At 42.9% G+C, this 22,258-nt stretch overlaps 1 protein-coding gene across 4 annotated transcripts in view; it reads left to right on the top strand.

Annotated features, from left to right (window-relative positions):
- Positions 1-22,258, top strand: part of LOC134350445 (tetratricopeptide repeat protein 7A-like) — a 265,556-nt gene that overhangs the window by 52,322 nt on the left and 190,976 nt on the right. For all 4 annotated transcript variants that reach the window (XM_063055643.1, XM_063055644.1, XM_063055642.1 and 1 more), the window contains one exon: positions 17,153-17,290. In XM_063055643.1, coding sequence (XP_062911713.1) covers positions 17,153-17,290 — 138 coding nt within the window. The remainder of the gene's footprint in view (positions 1-17,152; positions 17,291-22,258) is intronic.

Below are 22,258 nucleotides of genomic sequence, written 5' to 3'. Positions count from 1 at the left end.
CACTGCCATGTGTCGCCGAATTCTGGATTTCTTGACAGAGAGACCACAGTCAGTCTGTGTTGGCACGAACATCTCTGACTCCATCATACTGAGCACTGGATCCCCACAAGGCTGTGTGCTTAGCCCATTGCTGTTTGCACTGCTAACACATGACTGTGCCGCCAGATTCAAGGAGAACCTGATCATTAAATTTGCTGATGATACCACAGTGGTGGGGCTCATCAGCAAAAATGATGAAACAATGTACAGGGAGGAGATCAAACACCTAGAGAGCTGGTACAGTGATAACAACTTGATGCTTAATGTCACCAAAACCAAGGAGATGATCGTCGATTTCAGACGGTCTCAGCCTGAGCACACACCCCTCAGCATCAGCGGCTCCACAGGGGAGACATCAAGTTCCTTGGGGTGCAGATCTCAGACAATCTCACCTGGTCCAGGAACACCACTGGGATTGTGAAATGGGCCCAGCAGAGATTGCACTTTCTGAGGAAGCTTAAATAAGCATCACTCCCCACTAATATCTTAACTACATTCTACAGAGGCGTGGTTGAGAGTGTGCTGACCTTTTGCATCACAACCTGGTACTCCAGCCGCACTGCTGTCGACAAAAAAGCCTTGCAGAGGGTGGTTAGGGGAGCAGAGAAGGTTATTGGGGTCTCCCTACCTTCTGTCCAAGACCTCTTTCAGAGTCGATGCCTCCAGAAGACACGGTACATCATTAAAGACCCCTCACACCCTCTCCATGAACTTCTTGTTCTTCTGCCATCAGGCAAACGTTACAGGAGCATCAAAACTAAAACCACAAGGCTACCAAACAGCTTTCTCCCACAGGCAGTCAGACTGCTAAATAGCTGCTCTACCTGACTCTGCTTTGGACACTTTCAACTTGCACTGGACACTTATAACTTGATTTTAACTGACATGTGGCTGTTGTGTTTTACTATTTATTGTTAGGTTTATTATTTAGTTTTGTGTTTGTTCTGTTATGATTGCGCTGCTCCTGGGAAACACTGTCTCATTCTGCCCTGCAGAGCTGACAATAAAGTTTTTTGAATCTTTTGAATCTTGAATCTTGAATCAACATCAAGGCTGCTCCAGGAGTTGGGAGTACGAGGGAAGACACACTGACAAGCAAAGACCTCTCCAGAGCTGCTGAAAAGGGTAGTCAACAACAGGAATTCTGCAGATGCTGGAAATTCAAGCAACACACATCGAAGTTGCTGGTGAATGCAGCAGGCCAGGCAGCATCTCTAGGAAGAGGTACAGTCGACGTTTCAGGCCGAGACCCTTCGTCAGGAGTCCTGATGAAGGGTCTCGGCCTGAAACGTCAACTGTACCTCTTCCTTAAAAAAAAGGGTAGTCAGTGGCTCTGGATGAAGAGAAAGGATTCCATCCGGGCCTCCAAGTGAGTGAAAGGCATCTAGGGGGTGAGCCCGGGACGCCGGGATTCACTGCTGAACCCTCCGGAGGTGTCGTGGGCCTATCTGTGAAACACTGAGGAAAGAGGGCGCCCACTTGATAACCCAGAAGATGCCACCACTCACTTGCCACCCCACAGAGTCTAGGCAGCAGGTCTCAGGAGTGTAGATAAGGGATATTAACATCTAGTTCTACATAACATATCATAGTCACAAAAGGAACTGTGTCTACTGTAGCATGTTGACAGCTCAGGGTTCCATGGCTTGTAATTCATCTGACTTACCAATGTCTTTCCACCAATTAGAAGAAGCAAGCCGGGGCACAATGGGATGCTCTCCACTTGGAATGAGTGCAGCTCTAACAGCTCAATTATTTTAAAAGCTATCCAGGACAAAACAGTAAAACAATAATGCCAACATTACCTGTAATGTTCTCATAGAATGTAGAATAGTACAACACAGGAATCAGCTTGGTCTGTGATATTGGGCAGAACTAATTGACCTAATAGCATCGAATCTCTCCTGTCTGCATGTGGACCATAGTCCCTCCATCCCCTTCATGCACCTATCTAAGCCTCTTGAATCCCTCTATTGTATTTGTCTCCACCACCACCCCGGCACATATCCCAGGTACACACCATCTGTATAATTTTTAAAAATGACTCACCTTGCACATCTTCTTTGAACTTGCTCCTTTCAACCATAAACGTATGTCCTCTGGTGTTAGACATTTCAATCCTGGAGAAAAGATACTGGCTGTCTACTCTTATTTGTCCAACCTCTCCTTAAAGCCTGTGCCCTCTAATCCAGGCAACATCCTTTAACAGATGCCAAATTTCAACTGCATTTGATGCGGTCTCCACCTTTGTAGGCTGCATCGCGAATGCCCAACATCAATTGTGTTTCTTGCCCCAGGGTTGCCAATTATGTCACTGTAGTGAGTTACAATGTCTTCAAAACTATTGCTTTGGCTATTCTGATTGATTGATTAATTAATTATTTAACTGACTAACTAGCCAATTATTGAAACAATGGTGACTCCAGTAATCTAAGTTAGAAGTGTAATATTTATATTGTGACAAAAGGTATATTAATGTTGATTAGGACACATCTGTCAGATACTTGTGGAAACAAAGATTTTGGGGTTATTTAGAAGGAAGTGAATAGATAACAAATAGGGGTTCACTTTAAGCTGATCCTGAACCATAATTGAGTCCACCTGTGGTAACAGCGGGCTTCATGCCCAGGGGAACTTGCAAAGTTTGATACAGCAGTAATAGGTTTTGTTTGGGAAAGAAGACTAAACATTGTAAATTTTAAAATTATTAATGAAGTGTATAAGGTAAACACAAAGAGGATGTTTCTACTTAGGAGCGAGTGCAAAACTGGAGTACACAATTGATGAATTAATTTAAAATTAGTTTGTGAAATACTGCAGGAAGTTTTGCTGAAATGACAAGCTCAGAGAAAGCTTAGTAAAAAATCGATGAAAAGAATCAGACACCGTTACCTGTGTGAAACAAGTGGCCTGAAGGGCCTGTATTTACTTGAAGTTATTTTTGTGCATTCTTTGTCTGGCGTACCGCCACCAAATTAACTTGCCAAACAAGAAATCAATCCAGTATTTCCTTGTCAGAAGAGTGGTCCTGTCTTGGCCTTAATTAGCAAATGCTCGCTGCTCCTGCCAGTGATTTTATTTTAAATCAGATTGGTACTAGTTTATTTTAGTTTGATTGTGGAATTGCTGATGGTCTCTGGTCAGGATTTCTGTTTCAGAAAAATCAATTACAATTGATTTGAACAGAAGAAAGGATCTATTCAATCATGGTGACTGTCTCTAAGTATTATTCATTGATTGTTTTTAGGGCAATGTATTGATTAAGTAAAATTGCAGCTGATGCAAAATGTCATGGCTTATTGACAAAAAATGCTGCAGATGAGTGCAATGTTGTCAGTGCACACTATGCTAATGTGCTGATCAGCACACAGTGTTTATACACACGTAATTTAACGATGTAACACTGTGGATTATTAGAGAATTGTTACAATCATAATTTGCAAAATAACCATTCCATTCATTTTGTGTTTAAGCTGCACAAAAATCAAAATACTTCCCAGTCCTTCTCACTTCTCTATCTGTAATCTTGTAAATTTTACAAGATTAAGCATTTATCCCTTTAAATGTGATGAGGTTATTTTGTCACTACCACCCTTTCAGGCAGTGAATTCCAAGCTCCAATTATTCTTTAGTTAAAAATGATTTTCCTTTAATTTTTTTCTTACCTTTCTGCTATTGTCTTAAACCTGTATCTCCTAGTTGTTGACCTCTCTGTTAAGGGAAATGTATCTTTCCTCTTCACTCCGTCTAGATCTCTCATGATTTTTTTTTTCCACACACGAACACATTAAGAACAGGACAGGCCCCTCAGGCCTGCTTTGCCATTCAGTTGGATTGTGGCTGATCTTATTTCAACTGCAATTCCACACTCCTGTCTAGCCCTGGTAACTTTTCAGCTATTTGCTTGTCAAGAATCAAACTCTACTTTAAAAATATTCAAAGATTGTACTTCCACAATCGTTTAAGCAAAGGGAATTCCAAAGACTCACAGCCCTCAAAAAGAAAAAATTATTTTCCTCCTCTAAGGGTAAACGTCAACTGTGTTTTCTTTTCCATAGATGCTTCCTGGCCTGCTGAGTTCCTCCAGCATTTTGTGTGTTGCTTGGATTTCCAGCATCTGCAGATTTTCTCATCTTTGCCTCCTCTATTTCTTAAATGCATGATCCCTTATTTTTAAACAGTGACTCCTAGTTCTAAATTATTCCATGAGGAAACTTCCTCTCCCTGTTCATCTTGTTAAGACAAGGGAATAATACTTCAGTAATGGCATGTTAGTGTAGTGATTAGCACAGCGCTTTACGTGACCAGTGATCTGGGTTCAATTCCCTTTGATTCATACCTGCAGAAGGCAAATTTTCAGTGGTGTAAAGGCAAATTTTCAGATGAGGGTTGCACAGGACTCAGTAGGCCCGCTGTGTTTTGTTGTTAGGCCTCAGTTTGAGTACTGTGCACAATCCTGTTTGTACATTCTTCCCGTGACCCCATGGCTTTCCTCCAGGTGCTCTGGTTTCCTCCCGCACTCCAAAGACATACCAGTTGGCAGGTTAATTGGTCATTGTGAATTGTCCCATGCTTACGCTAAGATTAAATCAGTGGATTACTGGGTGATGTGGCTTGAAGGGCCGGAAAGGCCTTTTCCGTGCTGTATGTCAATAAATTTAAAAAAAACATAAACATGAGATACTGCAGGATGCTGGAAATCCAGAGCAACACGCAAGATGCAGGAGGACCTCAGCAGGTCAGGCAACATATATGGAGGGGAGTAAGCAGTTGATGTTTTGGGCTGAGACCCTTCACCAGGACCTAAGTTAAATCTTCCCTCAGTCTCCATTGTGATGAGAAAGCTATGCCTGTAGAATCAGTCCTTCCCTATAATTATATTCTGGCAGCTTCCTTATAAATCTCTGTGCTATCACAGAGGAGGTTTATAAGGGAGCTATCTATGGATCAAGAGGTGTGACCCGTGGACCAATGCTGCTGGGGCGCAAGCCAGGGCCTGATCATCCCTGGCTGTGTCACCTGGATGAGAGTGTCTGATGTTGAAAGACCCGAAACACCCGATAGCCCCAGCTTATATCACTGATGACATGTCCCAGAGCATCCTAGGATGTATCCCAGTATCATATCCTTTCTTGTAGGGGAATGCTCAGGATTCTGCACAGTACTTCAGCTGTGGCCTACTGCAAAACATAAGGGATTTATTACTGAGTCCTGTGCAACCCTCATTGGATAGAGTTTGTTCAGTTTTTCTTTACAGCTCTGAAAATTTTGTTTGCAGGTATGAATCAAAAATTTCCTTTGCACTGTCCTGTTTTCTCTGGCTCTTGGTCTAATTGTGAGTTAACCACAATTTGTAGTTTCTGGTTATTGATCCTGTGGTACAGAAGATAAATTTTCCCTGTTTATTTTCTCTGTCAATATATATTTTTCTGCTTTATGGAGATCAGTGCAATCTGACTTCTGAGAATTTCTTGCTCTTTGTGACGTGGAAATCAGTAACATTGCTGACCAATTCAAGTATCAATTAAGTTTATCCAATAAAAATAGTCTTGTCTAGGTACCGATGTGGCTTCTATAATAACCACTATGACCAAGGGTACTAATTTTAGTGATGCATTCCTTGTATTTGCTCACAGTATTGAGATAAAATTACATTGCTTGTGTATATTTACTATGGGCACCATTTTGTAACCAAGGAAGCAAAACATTACAAAAATGCTATTATATGTAGAAAAAACAGCCGTGGTTCAAGATTAAAAATCAAACGACTCCATCTATTAACCCATTCTGTACTTATTAACAGATCTGCAAAGAATCACATTCTAAATTCCAGTTTCCTACATGACTAGTGACTGATGGATTGGTCAGTGCTGGGCTATTTGAACTTACTGTTCCAGTGAGACTCCTTGCATTCACATGTACAGTGCCTTATAAAAGTATTCAGATCCTAACCCTTTGTTCACATAAATGAGAATTCCAACCAGGAATTTTGATCAATTCAACTGATAATTTTCATTTGTGAATCCAAGCTTCATGTCTATGGACTCACTTTTGTCCTGATTGCTGATGCTTTCTGTTATTGTTTGCACGATGTGTGTTATTTTTCTCCTGTCTGCGCATTGGGTGTTTATTGGTCTTTTTTTAAAATAGTTTCTTTCAGGTTTCTTGTTTTGTGGCTGCCTGTGAGCAGACAAATCTCAAGGTTGTGTAATTTATACATACTTCGATAATAAATTACTCTGAGCTTTGGACTTGCTCATTTTTTTCACAGTAGAGCCCAAAAAACTGGGAAAATTGTAAAACATGAATAACTAAAAATTCAAAAACTGAAATGTCAGCAGTTCAAAAGTATTTATCTCCCACCTCTGGCAGCTTTACAGCCAGTAGCCTTTTTGGATAAGTTGCTCTACGTGATGGAGTGAGATTTGCCATTCCGCCTTGCAAGTTTTTCAAGCTGTGCCAGTTCAGTTGGGTAATGGCAGTGGACAGCCATCTTGAGGATTTGCCAGAGATGTTCAATCAGGTTAAGATCAGGATTCTGACAGGGCTACTCAAGAACTATCTGGCAGTTGCGATGTTGTCCCGCTGAAAGATGAATCTCCCCCTCCTCCCCCAGTTTAAGCTTTTCTGGCAGAGGCTAGCAGGTTTTTATCCAGGATCTCTCTGTATTTAGCAGTATCCATCTTCCCATCAACTCTGACTAGCTTTCCAGTCCCTGCTGCTGAAAAGCACCCCGATAGCATGATTTACAGTAGAGACGATGTTGCCTGGGTAAAAGTGTTGGATTTACGCCACGTGTACTGCTTATTGCTGAGGTTGAAACGTTCCACTTCAGTCCCAACCACTACAAGACCTTCTTCCACATCTTTACAGCATCTTCTAAGTCACTCATTGCAAGGTCTTTACAGGCAAGGATATGCTTATTTTTAACCAGGGGTTCTTCCTTGCTACTCTTTCATAAATACTCTTTTTGTACAAGGGCTTAAAGATTGTGGAGCCATAAACTTCATCTCCACTTGCAGCTATTGACTTCTGCAGCTCAATCAGCGTGACTGTGGCATTGCAGTAGCCTCTCTTACAAGTGCCGTCCTTTGGCAACTAAGTTTAGAGGGGAGGTCTGGCCTAGGCAGTGTGGGTGTGGTTTCATATTTTTTCAACTTTTTCACGATAGACTGCACTGAGCTCCAGCGTATGTTCAGTGCCTTTGAGATGATCTTGGACTCTTCCCCAGATTTGTCCTTCTTTGTTATCATTTCCTGCTTGTCTTGAATGTCCTTTTGTCTACATTTGGTTTGGTCTGTTGAAATCCTACCATACTATTGGACCTTACAGAGAGAGGGGGCATTATGATTTCATTGAAAACAGGTGATTCTCCAAATTTCCACATCAACAAATTGGGTGAATTGGTAAGGTAATGGTCAGTGTAGTAATTACAAAGGGGTTGAATACTTTTTCACAATATTGGTTTTTAACTTTCAGTTAATTGTTGACAGGTTTTGGAATTTTTCCTTTGATTTGACGTGATGCATAATATTTTGTAGATTAGCTCAATATATTTTAAATTTAGAAAATGAGACAGTAAAATGTGAAACTAGTTGCGGGGGATGAATACTTTTTCAAGACAGTGTATATGGCTTAACCTGGAGGCTCTGTGTAACTTCTGCTTTATTGTTGCCTTGTACCTTTAGCCCAGTACAGCACAGTACAGGTGTTTTGGCCCTTGGTATTGTGCTGACTTTTTAAGCTGGTATAAGACCGATCTAACCCTTCCTCTTACATAACACTCTATTTTTCTAACATCTATGTGCCCATCTAAGAGTTTCTTAAATGCCCCTAATATATCTGCCTCTGGCAGGGCATTTCATGCAACACCACTTTCCGTCGAAAGGACTTGCCTCTGACCACCCCCCATACTTGCCTGCAATGACATTAAAATTATGGCCCCCCTTGTATTAGCCATTTCCATTTTGGGAAAAAGTCTCCGGTTATCCACGAGATCTCTGCCTCTTACCATCTTGTACACCTCTATCAAGTCACCTCTCATCCTCCTTCATTTCCAAGAAAAAAGCCCTAGCTTGTTCAACCTTATAGAGCCACATTACCTCACGGCTTGTGAACTGAATCCTCTGACTAATAAAAGCCAACACATCATGTGCCTTCTTAACAACCACATCAACTTGCATGGCAATTTTGTAGATGTAAAAGTCTCAGAATTGCATTGGCAGAAGCATTTTGGTCAGTTACTGAAGTGCAAATCACAGATGTCATAAATTGGCGTCACAAAAAAGTAATAGTTAAGCCAATGCACTTTAGTGTTATATTTTTTTGTGGTTTTGCTTGTGTAAGGGAACTGTAACTCATCTGTGTGTCATTGCGTCTCAAGACGTTGCATTCAAGCTTTTCCAAAATTTAAAATGACAGAATGTGTAATTTCACACCCAGGGCTTAAAATGCAATATTCAATGTTCAAAATATCTTGCCAGTATTGTAAAGACAAAGCTGCACCAATGCGGATTTTCATGAGCCTTTTTTCCTTTACACCCTATCCTTGTTATATGCGTCTTCAGACAATGCAGATTCACAGTTATGCATCGAACCTATTTCTATGAACTTCTTCTATGTGTCCAAAACTCACAGTTATGCGAGGCTGTTGGGACGAGAAGCACCGCTTTCCCACCAATACAAGTCACGTGCGCACGCCTCACAGTCCCACTCCTGCCAGTCTTGCATTGGTTTTGGCAGCGTGTGGATGTGCGATCTTGCGCTCTTAAACTTTTGTTGTTATTACCTACGGGGCACTGATTTTGTGCTTGAAATATGTAACTATGCCTCCTAAGCATCCTATGTCAAGTCCTGGGCCATCAGCCAAGCGGCAGAGAACCGCTTTAACACTTAGGGGGGAAAGGTTGGAAATTATAAACAGGGCTGTGTCAGGTGAAGGTAACACAGCTCTGGGACGCTACTTCGGCCTGGGTGAGTCCACGATCAGAAACGTAAAGAAAAATGCAGAGAAAATAAAAAGTGCAGTGATTGATTCATCACAAGTGTCTTCAAAGATTGTTACCAAAGTGCATAACCCGATTATGACAAAAATGGAGAAAATGCTGAGTTTGTACATTGAGCATGAAACAAAGGAAAAAACAACACTCAGTTCCGATCATCTTCGTGTGAAAGCTTTGGAAATTTATGGTCGCCTTTGTTCAGAGGCTAGTGAGGAAGTGTCAAGTGATATTGTTAGCTTTAATGCAAGTAGGGGATGGTTTCATAAGTTTGTTAATTGTCACAGGCTTCACAACTTAGCTGTGCATGGTGAGCAAGCCAGTGCTGACCACCAAGCCGCTGAACGCTACCCTGTGCAGTCGCGGGCTATGATATGTGTGCACACCCTCAAGGGGTTTCCTGCCTTTACTGCAGCTGTCCAGGACTGTGTGGCCCTGGGCCGTAAAATTGGTGGGGAAGGATTCTCAGATCTTGAGACTGCTGAACTCTGCTGAACTCCTGGATTCTCATGATGAAGAAATAAGTGTGGATGACCTTCTGCGTTTAACTCAGACTGAAGGTGATAACGATGAAGGAAGTGTCGAGTTGCAGGTGAAGGATTTTACGGTGAAGCAACTGGCAGAATTTTTTAAGGCTGCGGAACACTTGGCACAAATGGCGATGGACATGGACCCACGTTTAGGACGGAGTCAGCATTTCAGTCGTTCCCTGCAGTCAATCCTTCTTCCCTACAAGCAAATTTATGCTGAAAAACAATATACTGCCAAGCAGACAACTCTCACCACTTTCTTCAAACCAGTGTCATCTCCTGCTGCCGGCAGTTTTGAGAGTTCTGTGAGTCTTCCTTCACCCCTTGCTGTCCTTGATGATTCTGATGACCCACAACCATCCACGTAAAGCTGCCCGACACCACAACAACCAGTCATCCCCGGAGCCAACACAGCTGGCACTGTTGGTGAGTACTGTACACCCGAGTATGTTAACTTTCTATGATTTATTACGTTGAATATTACCTGAAATTGATGAAATATAATACGAATGTTGCCTTGTGGTACTGCTTTTGCGTCGTATTGGTATGAAAATGAGAATCAGTTACAGATAAAGCATACTTAGGAAGCCCCCTGGAACGCATCCCTATTTTCTCCATGTAAATAATTATTCACGTTGTGCATTTTCCATACTATGCGTTGACTGCGAGGAACGTATCCCCCACATATAATGAGGATAGGGTGTATTTCTTTATTATATGTAGGCATTGTTAATAATGATCATGCCTAAGTCTCCTTGAGAAAGTGGCAGTGATACATTTCTGAACTTTTATAATCTGTAGGGGTCAAATGGTTGTTGTGATGAGTCTAGTGTGGTAGTGTAGTGGCTAGCGCTTGTCACTCTCACTTTCAGCTTCCACCCCTGGCTACCAGTCTTGCAAAAAGGAAAGTTGAAAGTCTCTCCTTGCCAGTACATAGCCTCTCCAACAGCAGGCTTCATGTAGTGCCTCCTCACTGGTGACACATGGAAACTGAACACCTTTCTGACTCAGGCTGAACTACAGAGGACGGGGAGGAGGTCTGGCCCCTGCACTCGCAGTACGCAGGCCACCGGTGTGCGGACACGCCCTGGTACTTGTGAACCAGATGCCCAGCTGTGGGTAAATGGCCTCACTGCCTTGTGGGCACCCTTGGGAGAGATGAAGACTACAGGAGTAAACGCAGATAGAAAATCTGAATTGGAGCCCCTAAGGCGGCTGGACATCATTGAACATACTTTCGGCAGCTCCTGCAGCCAAGCTGGGACCAAACGTATTGCTTTGCTTTCCTTTGAACTATACTGGTGAGGTCGAGAGGGGGGATCTTGACAACTGGGCACCTCAGGATCTACACACTTTCCACCCAGGCTTGTGCCCTGGAGAGGTCACTCCATTGCCAAAAAAAAACCATTCTCCTTTGAGACAAACGGATGCCATCGCCATCATAATCTGTTGTGAAGGCACTCCCGTAGTGCTGCTAGGTGTAATGTTAATTCAAGTATACAACAATACATTGCCAGAAGTGTTACTGAAGTGGGAATTTAAGGCAATGTTGTTCCGATATGCCTATATGCATTTGTGTGTTGGCGCGTGGCCACGTGGTTAAGGCGCTCGTCTATCGATCTGAAGGTCGCTGAACGTTTCAGGCCGAGACCCTTCGTCAGGACTAACTGAAGGAAGAGTGAGTAAGGGATTTGAAAGTTGGAGGGGGAGGGGGAGATCCAAAATGATAGGAGAAGACAGGAGGGGGAGGGATAGAGCCAAGAGCTGGACAGGTGATAGGCAAAAGGGGATACGAGAGGATCATGGGACAGGAGGTCCGGGAAGAAAGACAAGGCGGGGGGGACCCAGAGGATGGGCAAGAGGTATATTCAGAGGGACAGAGGGAGAAAAAGGAGAGTGAGAGAAAGAATGTGTGCATAAAAATAAGTAACAGATGGGGTATGAGGGGTAGGTGGGGCCTTAGCGGAAGTTAGAGAAGTCGATGTTCATGCCATCAGGTTGGAGGCTACCCAGACGGAATATAAGGTGTTGTTCCTCCAACCTGAGTGTGGCTTCATCTTTACAGTAGAGAAGGGCGTGGATAGACATGTCAGAATGGGAATGGGATGTGGAATTAAAATGTGTGGCCGCTGGGAGATCCTGCTTTCTCTGGCGGACAGAGCGTAGATGTTCAGCAAAGCGGTCTCCCAGTCTGCGTTGGGTCTCACCAATATATAAAAGGCCACATCGGGAGCACCGGACGCAGTATATCACCCCAGTCGACTCACAGGTGAAGTGTTGCCTCACCTGGAAGGACTGTTTGGGGCCCTGAATGGTGGTAAGGGAGGAAGTGTAAGGGCATGTGTAGCACTTGTTCCGCTTACACAGATAAGTGCCAGGAGGGAGATCAGTGGGGAGGGATGGGGGGGACGAATGGACAAGGGAGTTGTGTAGGGAGCGATCCCTGCGGAATGCAGAGGGGGGGGGAGGGAAAGATGTGCTTAGTGGTGGGATCCCGTTGGAGGTGGCGGAAGTTACGGAGAATAATGTTGGACCCGGAGGCTGGTGGGGTGGTAGGTGGTAGGGTGGTGGCTCTGACAATACCTCCTTATGATGGAGGAAGTGAATGTTCAAGTTAATGGAGGGGACCTTTTTAACCAAGTAGTTAGTTTCTGGATTGCGATGAGCATGAACGCTATTGGAGCTCATCTCATTAAGGCAAAAGGGAGTATTCCATCACACTCCTGCATTGTGGCCTGTGGATGAGAACCTTAAAAATAAGCCGCTAGATACATAACACCTAGCCTCTGACCAATTTTTGCAGCTATAGTATTTATTTAGCAGCTGTATTTAAATTTCAGGCAACCTCCGCAATGTTATTAGGGCTGGATTGAATAGAGATAATGCTGTTGAGAGCAGTTTGACTTTGTCTAGTTGGAAGTAGTTAATGCCATTCCTGATGGTGCTGTTGAAGTCAGCTGTCATTTTTCAGTCCTTGATTGAATGACATCAAGTCACATAGCTCAGATCAGGCCCTTTTATAACATCACAGCCAAGCGCGCCTTGGAGACTATGAGATATAGGAGCAGAATTAGGCTAGTTGATCCATCGAGTCTGCTCCGCCATTTCATCATGGCTGATCCAATTTTCCTCTCAGCCCCAATCTCCTGCCTTCTCCCCGTATCCCTTCATGCCCTGACCAATCAAGAATCTACCAACCTCTGCCTTAAATATATAGAAAATATTGGCCTCCACAGCTGCCTCTGGCAACGAATTCCACATATTTACCACTTCCTGGCGAAAGAAATTCCTTCTCATCTCCGTTCTAAATGCATGCCCCTCTGTTTAGAGGCTGTGTCCTTTGACCATAAGACATAGGAGCAGAATTAGGCCGTCTGCCCCATCGAGTCTGCTCCGTCATTCAATCATGGCTGATCCTTTTTTTTTTCTCCTCCTTAACCCCAGTTTCTGGCCTTCTCACCGTAACCTTTGATGCCATGTCCAGTCAAGAATCTGCCAAACTCTGCCTTAAATATACCCAATGACCTGGCCTCCACAACTGCATGTGGCAACAAATTCCACAAATTCACCATCCTTTGGCTAAAGAAATTTCTCTGTATCTTTGTTTTGAAAGGGCACTGCTCTATCCTGAGGCTGTGCCTCTTGTCCTAGACTCTTCCACCATGGGAAACATCTTTTCCACATCTACTCTATCTAGGCCTTTCAACATTCGAAAGGTTTCAATGAAATTGCCCCTCATCCTTCTGAATTCCAGTAAGGATAGACCCAGAGCCATCAAATGTTCCTCGTATGATGACTCTTTCATTCCTGGAATTATCCTTGTGAACCTCCTGTGGACCCTCTCCAATGCCAGCGAAGCTGAGGGTCCCAAAACTGTTCACAATACTCAAGGTGAGGCCTCACCAATACCTTATAAAGCCTCAGCATCACATCCTTGCTCTTGTATTCTAGACCTCTTGAAATGAATGCTAACATGGCATTTGCCTTCCTCACCACCAACTCGACCTGCAAGTTAACCTTTAGGGTGTTCTGCACAAGGACTCCCAAGTCCCTTTGCATCTCAGATTTTTGGATTTTCTCTCCGTTTAGAAAATAGTCCACACATTTATTTCTACTACCAAAGTGCATGACCACGCATTTTCCAACATTGTATTTCATTTGCCACTTTCTTGACCATTCTGCTAATCTGTCTGTCCTGCATCTGACCTGTTTCCTCAACCTGCCCCTCCATCAATCTTCATATTATCTGCAAACTTGGCAACAAAGCTGTCTATTCCATCATCTAAATAAATCATTTACTTACAGCATAAAAAGAAGTGGTCCCAACACTGACCCCTGCGGAACACCACTAGTCACTGGCAGCCAACCCGAAAAGGATCTTTTATTCCCACTTGCTGCCTCCTACCAATCAGCCAATGCTCTACCCATGTTAGTAACTTTCCTGTAATACCGTGGGGTCTTACCTTGGTAAGTAGACTCATGTGCGGCACCTTGTCAAAGGCCTTCTGAAAGTCCAAATATACATCATCCACTGCATCCCCTTTATCTATCCTACTTGTAATCTCCTCAAAGAATTCCAACAGATTCGTCAGGCAGGATTTTCCCTGACGGAAACCATGCTGACTTTGTACTATGCAAACACGAGGAATTCTGCAGATGCTGGAGATTCAAGCAACACATATCAAAGTTGCTGGTGAACGCAGCAGGCCAGGCAGCATCTCTAGGAAGAGGTACAGTCGACGTTTCGGGCCGAGACCCTTCGTCCTGATGAAGGGTCTTGGCTTGAAACGTTGACTGCACCTCTTCCTAGAGATGCTGCCTGGCCTGCTGCGTTCACCAGCAACTTTGATGCGTGTTGCCTGACTTTCTACTATCTTGGCCTGTATCACCAAGTACTCCATCACCTCATCCTTAACAATTTACTCCAACATCTTCCCAACCACTGAGGTCAGGCTAACTGGTCTGTAACTTCTTTTCTGCTGTGTTGTTCCTTTCTTAAAGAGTGGAGTGAAATTTGCAATTTTCTGGTCCTCTGGCACCATGCCAGGGTCCAATGATTTTTGAAAGATCATTTCTAAAGCCACCACTATCTCTAATGCTACCTCTTTCAGAACCCTAGGGTGCAGTTCATCTGGTCCAAGTGACTTATGTACCTATAGGTCTTTCAGCTTTTCGAACACCTTCTGTCTCGTAACAGTAACTGCACCCACTTCTCTTCCTTCACAGACTACATCAGGCATACTGCTAGTGTCTTCCACAGTGAAGACTGATGCAAGATACTTATTTAGTTCATCAGCCATTGCCTTGTCCCCTGTCATTATTTCTCCTGCCTCATTTTCTAGTGGTCCTATATCCACTCTCATTTCTCTTTGGTCTTAGACTCTCCCACTATAGGAAACACCCTCTCCACATCCACTCTATCAAGGCCTTTCATCATTCGATAGGTTTCAATGAGGTCACCCCTCATTCTTCTGAATTCCAGTGAATACAGTCCCAGAGCCATCATATGCTCTTCATATGACAAGCCAAGCCCTTCAATCCTGGAATCATTTTTGTGAACCTCCTTTGAACTCTCCAAGTTTCAGCACATCATTTCTAAGATAAAGGGCTCAAAACTGCTCACAGTACTCCAAGTGAGTTCTCAGCAGTGCTTTATAAGGTCCCAACATTACATCCTTAATTTTATATTCTAGTCCTCTTGAAATGAATGCTAACATTGTATTTGACTTCCTCACCACAGACTCAACCTGCAAGTTAGCATTTAGGGAATCCTGCACTAGGACTCCCAAGTCTCTTTGCATCGCAATTTTTTGTATTCTCTCTCTATTTAGAAAATAGTCAACCTTTTCATTTCTTCAACCACGTGCATGACCAACACTGTATTCCATCTGCCATTTCTTTGCCCATTCTCCTAATCTGCTTAAACCGTTCTGTAGCCTCTCTACTTCCTCAAATTTACTTGCCTGTCCACCCGTCTTCATATCATCTGCAAACTTTGCTACAAAGCCATCAATTCCATCATCCAAATCATTGATATATAGCGTAAAAAGAATCAGTCCCAACACAGATCCCTCTGAAACACCATTAGTCACTGGCAACCAGCCAGAAAAGGCTCCTTTTATTCCTAATCCTTTCCACTGACCAATCCGTACCTCTGACCAATCAGCCATTGCTTTATCCATGGTAGAATCTTTCCAGTAATACCATGAGCTTGTAGCTTGTTAAGCAGCCATAGGCATGGCACCTTATCAAAGGCCTTCTGAAAATCCAAGTACATATCAACTGGTTCTCTTTTGTCTATCTTGCTTGTTATTTCTTCAAAGAATTCCAACAGATATGTCAGGCAAGATTTTCCCATGAGGAAACCATGCTGACTGTGGCATATCTTATCATGTGCCTCCAAGTACTCTGAGTCCTCAGCCTTAATAATCGACCCCAACATCTTCCCGACTACTGAGGTCAGACTTAACTGGCCTATAGTTTCCTTCCTTCTGGCTCTCTTCCTTCTGGAAGAGTGGACTGACATTTGTAATTTTCCAGTCTTCTGGAAGCATCCCAGAATCTAGTGATTCTTGAATGATCATTACTATTGCCTCCACAGTTTCTTCAGCCACCTCTTTCAGAACTCTGGGGGGTGTACACTGGATGCTCATGTGTTCTCCTGCATCACAAACACGTGCAGGTCAGTATTAGCCATTGTAAATTGGAAGTAGAAAGTGGTCATCAAATTGATAGTTTTACCAAGCAAGATCACGGTGCTACAGGGGTGTAGCGGTTCGTGCGACGCTATTACAGATCAGGACATTTGGAGTTCGGTGTTCAATTCTGGTGGCATTCTGTAAGAAGTCTCTATACGTCCTCCCCATGGTTTTCCCTGGGTGCTCTGGTTTCCTCTCGGATGTACTGGGTAGGTTAATTGGTGATTGTAAATTGTGCTGTGATTGGGTTCGAGTTAATCAGGGTTACGGGGTTGCTGGGGCGGCTTGGCTCCAAAGGCCAGAAGGGCCAACTCTACCTGGTATTGCTAAATTAGTGAAATAAACAAACCATTCAGTTTGAATGAAGACCTTGGACAAGCCCTCAAAACTTAACAATTGCACAAAATGGTTCATTTCAGCAAATCAAAAGTTTATTAATTTTATTTATTAAGATACAGTATAGACCCTTCCAGCCCTTCGAGCTGCATCACCAAGCAATCCCCTGATTTAATCCTAGCCTAATCACAGGACAATTTACAATGAGCAATTAACCTACCAACCGGTACGCCTTTGGACTGCGGGTGGAAACCAGAGCACCCGGAGGAAACCCATGCGGACATGGGGAGAATGTACAAACTCCTTACAGGCAGTGTCGGGAAAATTACAGTACCCCTTTACTAGTACTTTATTATTTTACTTGCCTTTTTTATGATTGCTTCAGCTTGCATTTCCATTTTCAGTAAAGTTACGTAGTTATAAAGACTTGCCTCAGGTTAAATACCATCCTCCAGTACAGGGCTTGACCATTCCCAATATAAATAAAAATAATACAGTCAACTTTTAATTTAAGAAAATATAGATTTTTTTTTCTTGAATATCCTTACAGGCAAACCGCGATGCTGTAATAAGCCGTGCACCTGACCAAAAGAAAGATCGCAGCATCAGCTTCGAGATTGCTTCCACGTTATATGACCTCTTGAGCATTACTTTGGGCAGAAGGGGACAGTATGAGATGCTCTCGGAAGTAAGTAGTTAAAATTAATTTGAATATGTGCTCAATGTCTGCAGCAGGTTTTCTCAGATGATCAAGTTTAATCACAATTATTGTGTAGATTTGATCAGGTTAGAACATAAGTTGTGGAGTAATTGGTATTGGGTTGCTATTGAAAATTTTCATTAATAACTGTTCACCAGATGTTAATAAGTTTAAATGGATGAACTATAAGTTACATAATTTCCGATGCTACTGATTGTTAGGAAAGAAAGGATAGCTTGGATTGAACTGTTTTTGGTAAGTTTAAACTCTCCTTCTAGCACACCCTCCCCATCTCCCACACACACATTCAGTTCAATATGAAATATTTTGTTGTTTCTCAGAAAACAGTGTATCCACTGCTTGAAGCTAAATTTCTTCACGATATTTTTCCATACAGTATACAAGACAGATAACTGGAAAATATGTTTGCATCATTTCCATCAATAATCTTGTTTACAGGGCAGTGTAGACTTATGGTAACATTACTGGACTAGCAGCCAAAGTGATGGATTCAGAGATGGAGTCCAGACCCCAGCAGGAATCAGAATCAGGTTTATTATCACTGGCATCAGACGTGAAATTTGTTAGCAGCAGCAGTTCAATACAATACATAATATAGAAGAGGAAAAAAAATAAGTAAATCAATTACAGCATACATATATTGAATAGATTAAGAACATGCAAAAAACAGAAATACTGTATGTTTAAAAAAAAGTGAGGTAGTGTCCAAGGGTTCAATGTCCATTTAGGAATCATATGGCAGAGGGGAAGAAGCTGTTCCTGAATCGATGAGTGTGTGCTTTCAGGCTTCTGTACCTCCTAACAGTAAGGTTGCGGTGAGAAAAGTGCATGCCCTGGGTGCTGGAGGTCCTTAATAATGGATGCTGCCTTTCTGAGACACCGCTCCCTAAAGATGTCCTGGGTACTTTGTAGGCTAGTGCCCAAGATGGAGCTGACAAGATTTACAACCCTCTGCAATTCTTTCGGTCCTGTGCAGTAGCTCCCCCATACCAGACAGTGATGCAGCCCGTCAGAATGCTCTTCATAGTACAACTATAGAAGTTTTTGAGTGTATTTGTTGATATGCCAAATCTCTTCAAACTCCTAGTAAACTATAGCCGCTGACTTGCCTTCTTTATAACTACGTGGATATGTTGGGACCAGGTTAGATCCTCAGAGATCTTGACACCCAGGAACTTGAAGCTGCTCACTCTCTCCACTTCTGACCCCCCTCTATGAGGATTGGTATGTGTTCCTTCGTCTTACCCTTCCTGAAGTCCACAATCAGCTCTTTCGTCTTACTGACGTTGAGTGCCAGGTCGTTGCTGTGGCACCATTCCACTAGTTGGCATATCTCACTCCTGTATGCCCTCTTGTCGCCACCTGAGATTCTACTAACAATTGTTGTATCATCAGCAAATTTATAGATGGTATTGAGCTATGCCTAGCCACACAGTCATGGGTATATAAAGAGTAGAGCAGTGGGCTAAGCCCTGAAGTGCATCAGTGTTGATCGTCAGCGAGGAGGATATGTTATCACCAATCCCCACAGATTGTGGTCTTCCGGTTAGGAAATCGAGTATCCCATTGCAGAGGGAGGTACAGAGGCCCAGGTTCTGCAGCTTCTCAATAGGATTGTGGGAATGATGGTATTAAGTGCTGAACTATAGTCGATGAACAGCATGCTGATATAGGTGTTTGTGTTGTCCAGGTGTGCAGAGTCATTGAGGTTGCGTCTGCTGTTGACCCATTGTGACGATAGGCTAGTTGCAATGGATCCAGGTCCTTGCTGAGGCAGGAGTTCCATCTGGTCATAACCAACCTCTCAAAGCATTTCATCACTGTCGATGTGAGTGCTACCGGGTGATAGTCATTAAGGCAGCTTACATTATTCTTCTTAGGCACTGCTATAATTGTTGCCTTTTGAAGCAAGTGGGAACTTCCACCTGTAGCAGCGAGAGGTTGAAAATGTCCTTGAATACTCCTCAAAGTTGCTGATGAACGCAGCAGGCCAGGCAGCATCTCTAGGAAGAGGTACGGTCGACGTTTCAGGCCGAGACCCTTTGTCAGGACTAACTGAAAGAAGAGCTAGTAAGAGATTTGAAAGTGGGAGGGGGAGGGGGAGATCTGAAATGATAGGAGAAAACAGGAGGGGGAGGAATGGAGCCAAGAGCTGGACAGTTTATTGGCAAAAGGGATATGAGAGGATCATGGGTCAGGAGGCCCAGGGAGAAAGAAAAGGGGGAGGGGGGGAAACCCAGAGGATGGACAAGGGGTATAGTGAGAGGGACAGAGGGAGAAAAAGGAGAGAGAGAGAGAGAGAGAGAGAGAGAGAGAGAGAGAGAGAAAATATAATAAGTAAATAAATAACGGATGGAATACGAGGGGGAGGTGGGTCATTAGCGGAAGTTTGAGAAGTCAATGTTCATGCCATGATTCCCCCCCCCCCCAGCTTTTCTTTCTCCCTAGGCCTCCTGTCCCATGATCCTCTCATATCCCTTTTGCCAATCACCTGTCCAGCTCTTGGCTCCATCCCTCCCCCTCCTGTCTTCTCCTATCATTTTGGATCTCCACCTCCTCCTCCCACTTTCAAATCCCTTACTAGCTCTTCTTTCAGTTAGTCCTGACGAAGGGTCTCGGCCCGAAACATCGACTGTACCTCTTCCTAGAGATGCTGCCTGGCCTGCTGCATTCACCATCAACTTTGATGTGTGTTGCTTGAATTTCCAGCATTTGCAGATTTCCTCATGTTTGAATACTTCTGCTAGTTGATTGGCACAGGTTTTCAGAGCCTTACCAGGTACTCCATCGGGACCTTCTGCCTCGCGAGGGTTCACTGTCTTTAAAGACAGTCTAACATCGGCCTCTGAGACAGAGATCGCAGAGTCATCTGGTGCAGCAGGGATTTTCACAGCTGTAGTTGTGTTCTCCCTTTCCAAGAGGGCATAGAAGACCTTAAGTTCATCTGGTAGTGAAGCATCGCTGCCGTTCACGCTATTGGGTTTTGCTTTGTAGGAACTAATGTCCTGCAAACTCTGCCAGAGTTGCTGTGCATCCGATGTTGCCTCCAATCTCATTCGAAATTGTCTCTTCAGCCTTGAAATAGCCCTCCGCAAATCATACCTGGTTTTCTGGTACAGGCCTGGGTCGCCAGACTTGAATGGCACAGATCTAGCCTTCAGAAGGTGACGTACCTCCTGGTTCATCCACAGCTTTTGGTTTGGGAATGTCCAGTAAGTCTGTGTAGGCACACACTCATCCGCTCAGGTTTTAATGAAGTCAGTAACAACTGCAACATACTCATCCAGATTCGAAGATGAATCCTGGATGAGTATGAAAACTGGGGAATTTGAATTCAAATAATTAAAAAATTTAATTGAAAAAAAACTATTCTCATGATGAGCACTATAAATCTACTGGATTGTCAGTAAAAATCCAAATGGGAGTGAAATCTGTCATTTAGGCCTACAGTTGTCTCATGTAGTCAATGCAACTTCCTTTCAGTTTAGGGAAAAATGGGGATGGACAAAGACATCTATATTATTTGAGTAAATAAAGAAAAGCTAGGTTGGTGTAAACAACCTGTCATCCTTTTAAATTCATGCCACTTTGATGTGATTCAGTGATGTGTAGAATGAAGAAAAAAGAAAGATTATTCACTTTGAAAGAGCATCTTATCTCAATGATGTGCATCCTCAAACTTGCCAGAGTATCATTTTTTAGTCTGAGTAAGAGTTAATTTTGTGAGAGGCAAATATTAGAGTCACAGAATTGTACAACAATTCTAATAAAGCAAGTGAGACTGGTGTAGATGGGCAAAAAGTTTGGCTTGGACATGTTGAGACAAAGGGCCCATCTCAATGTCCGAGCCAGTCTTTTTGCCCAATTTCTTTTGCTTGTATTAGAATGATATCCTTCTGTGCCTCGTCTGTTCAAGTGCCTTTTAAACATCTCTTGAATGCAGTGATTGTAAATGATTGTATCTGATGCCACCATCTCCTCTAGCAGTGAGTTGCACAAACTTAATATGTGTGTATGTACATAATTGCAAACAGCAAGTGTACCGCCTTCAAAACCTGTAGCACATCATTAGTTACAGACTAGCAATCAGGAATAAATCCATCTCTCACTCCCTCTGCTTCCTATCACTAATTCAATTTTGGACTGAATGAGCAAACCTGTCTTGGACCCCATATATCTTAACTTTCTGGATCAGCTGACCATGCAGGACCTTGTCAAATGGCTTCATTAAAGTCTATATAAGCAACATCTGCAGCCCTGACTTTATTAATTTTCTTATCCCATTATTATACTTGTTAGTTAATTTAATTTTAGTCAATTGAATGTTGTGGTACATGTGTGGGCTTAGTGAAGTTAAATTATTCTGTGCTATTACTGTAAGATTATGAAGGTTTTTGAAGATGCAAGCTTGATAGGTAGTTTATGTAAAATCCAAGGAACCATTTTATTGTAATGTAAAAGAAATGATCCACCTTTCAATCAAAACCTAGCCGAGAAGATTACAATTTAGCACTATAAATTGCTATGTCATGGATGGCTACTCAACAAACTGTAGATTGAAATGATGGAGACCCATTTTGTGAACCCTTTACAATCAGCAAGAAGCAGAAGGATAATTTAACTCACCATTTTAAAATAATTTTCTTTTCTTTTTGTGACTCTTCTGTAGCTATCAATGACAATGTGCAAGCATATCTAGAAATAATGAGTGTACAGAAATAGGGAAAAGATCCTAAAGTAATTTCAGCTTATAAAATACCCCATTTCAATTGAATCTGTTCTGTCACATACTACAGCAGGCCTTAAAGATATGAAAAGCCATGAGATCCTTGCAATCGGGTGACAACTAACATCCATGAACTGTTTCTTCAATTATCAATGGTCTTCAGTAACCAGAAATCTGATTTTGAGCTGCAACAGTGAATCAGATATTCC

The sequence above is a fragment of the Mobula hypostoma genome, chromosome 8, assembly GCF_963921235.1.
Source record: "Mobula hypostoma chromosome 8, sMobHyp1.1, whole genome shotgun sequence".
Lineage (NCBI taxonomy): Eukaryota > Metazoa > Chordata > Chondrichthyes > Myliobatiformes > Myliobatidae > Mobula > Mobula hypostoma.
The sequence above is the reverse complement of the archived record's forward strand: the minus strand, read 5'-3'. Positions and strand labels throughout refer to the sequence as shown.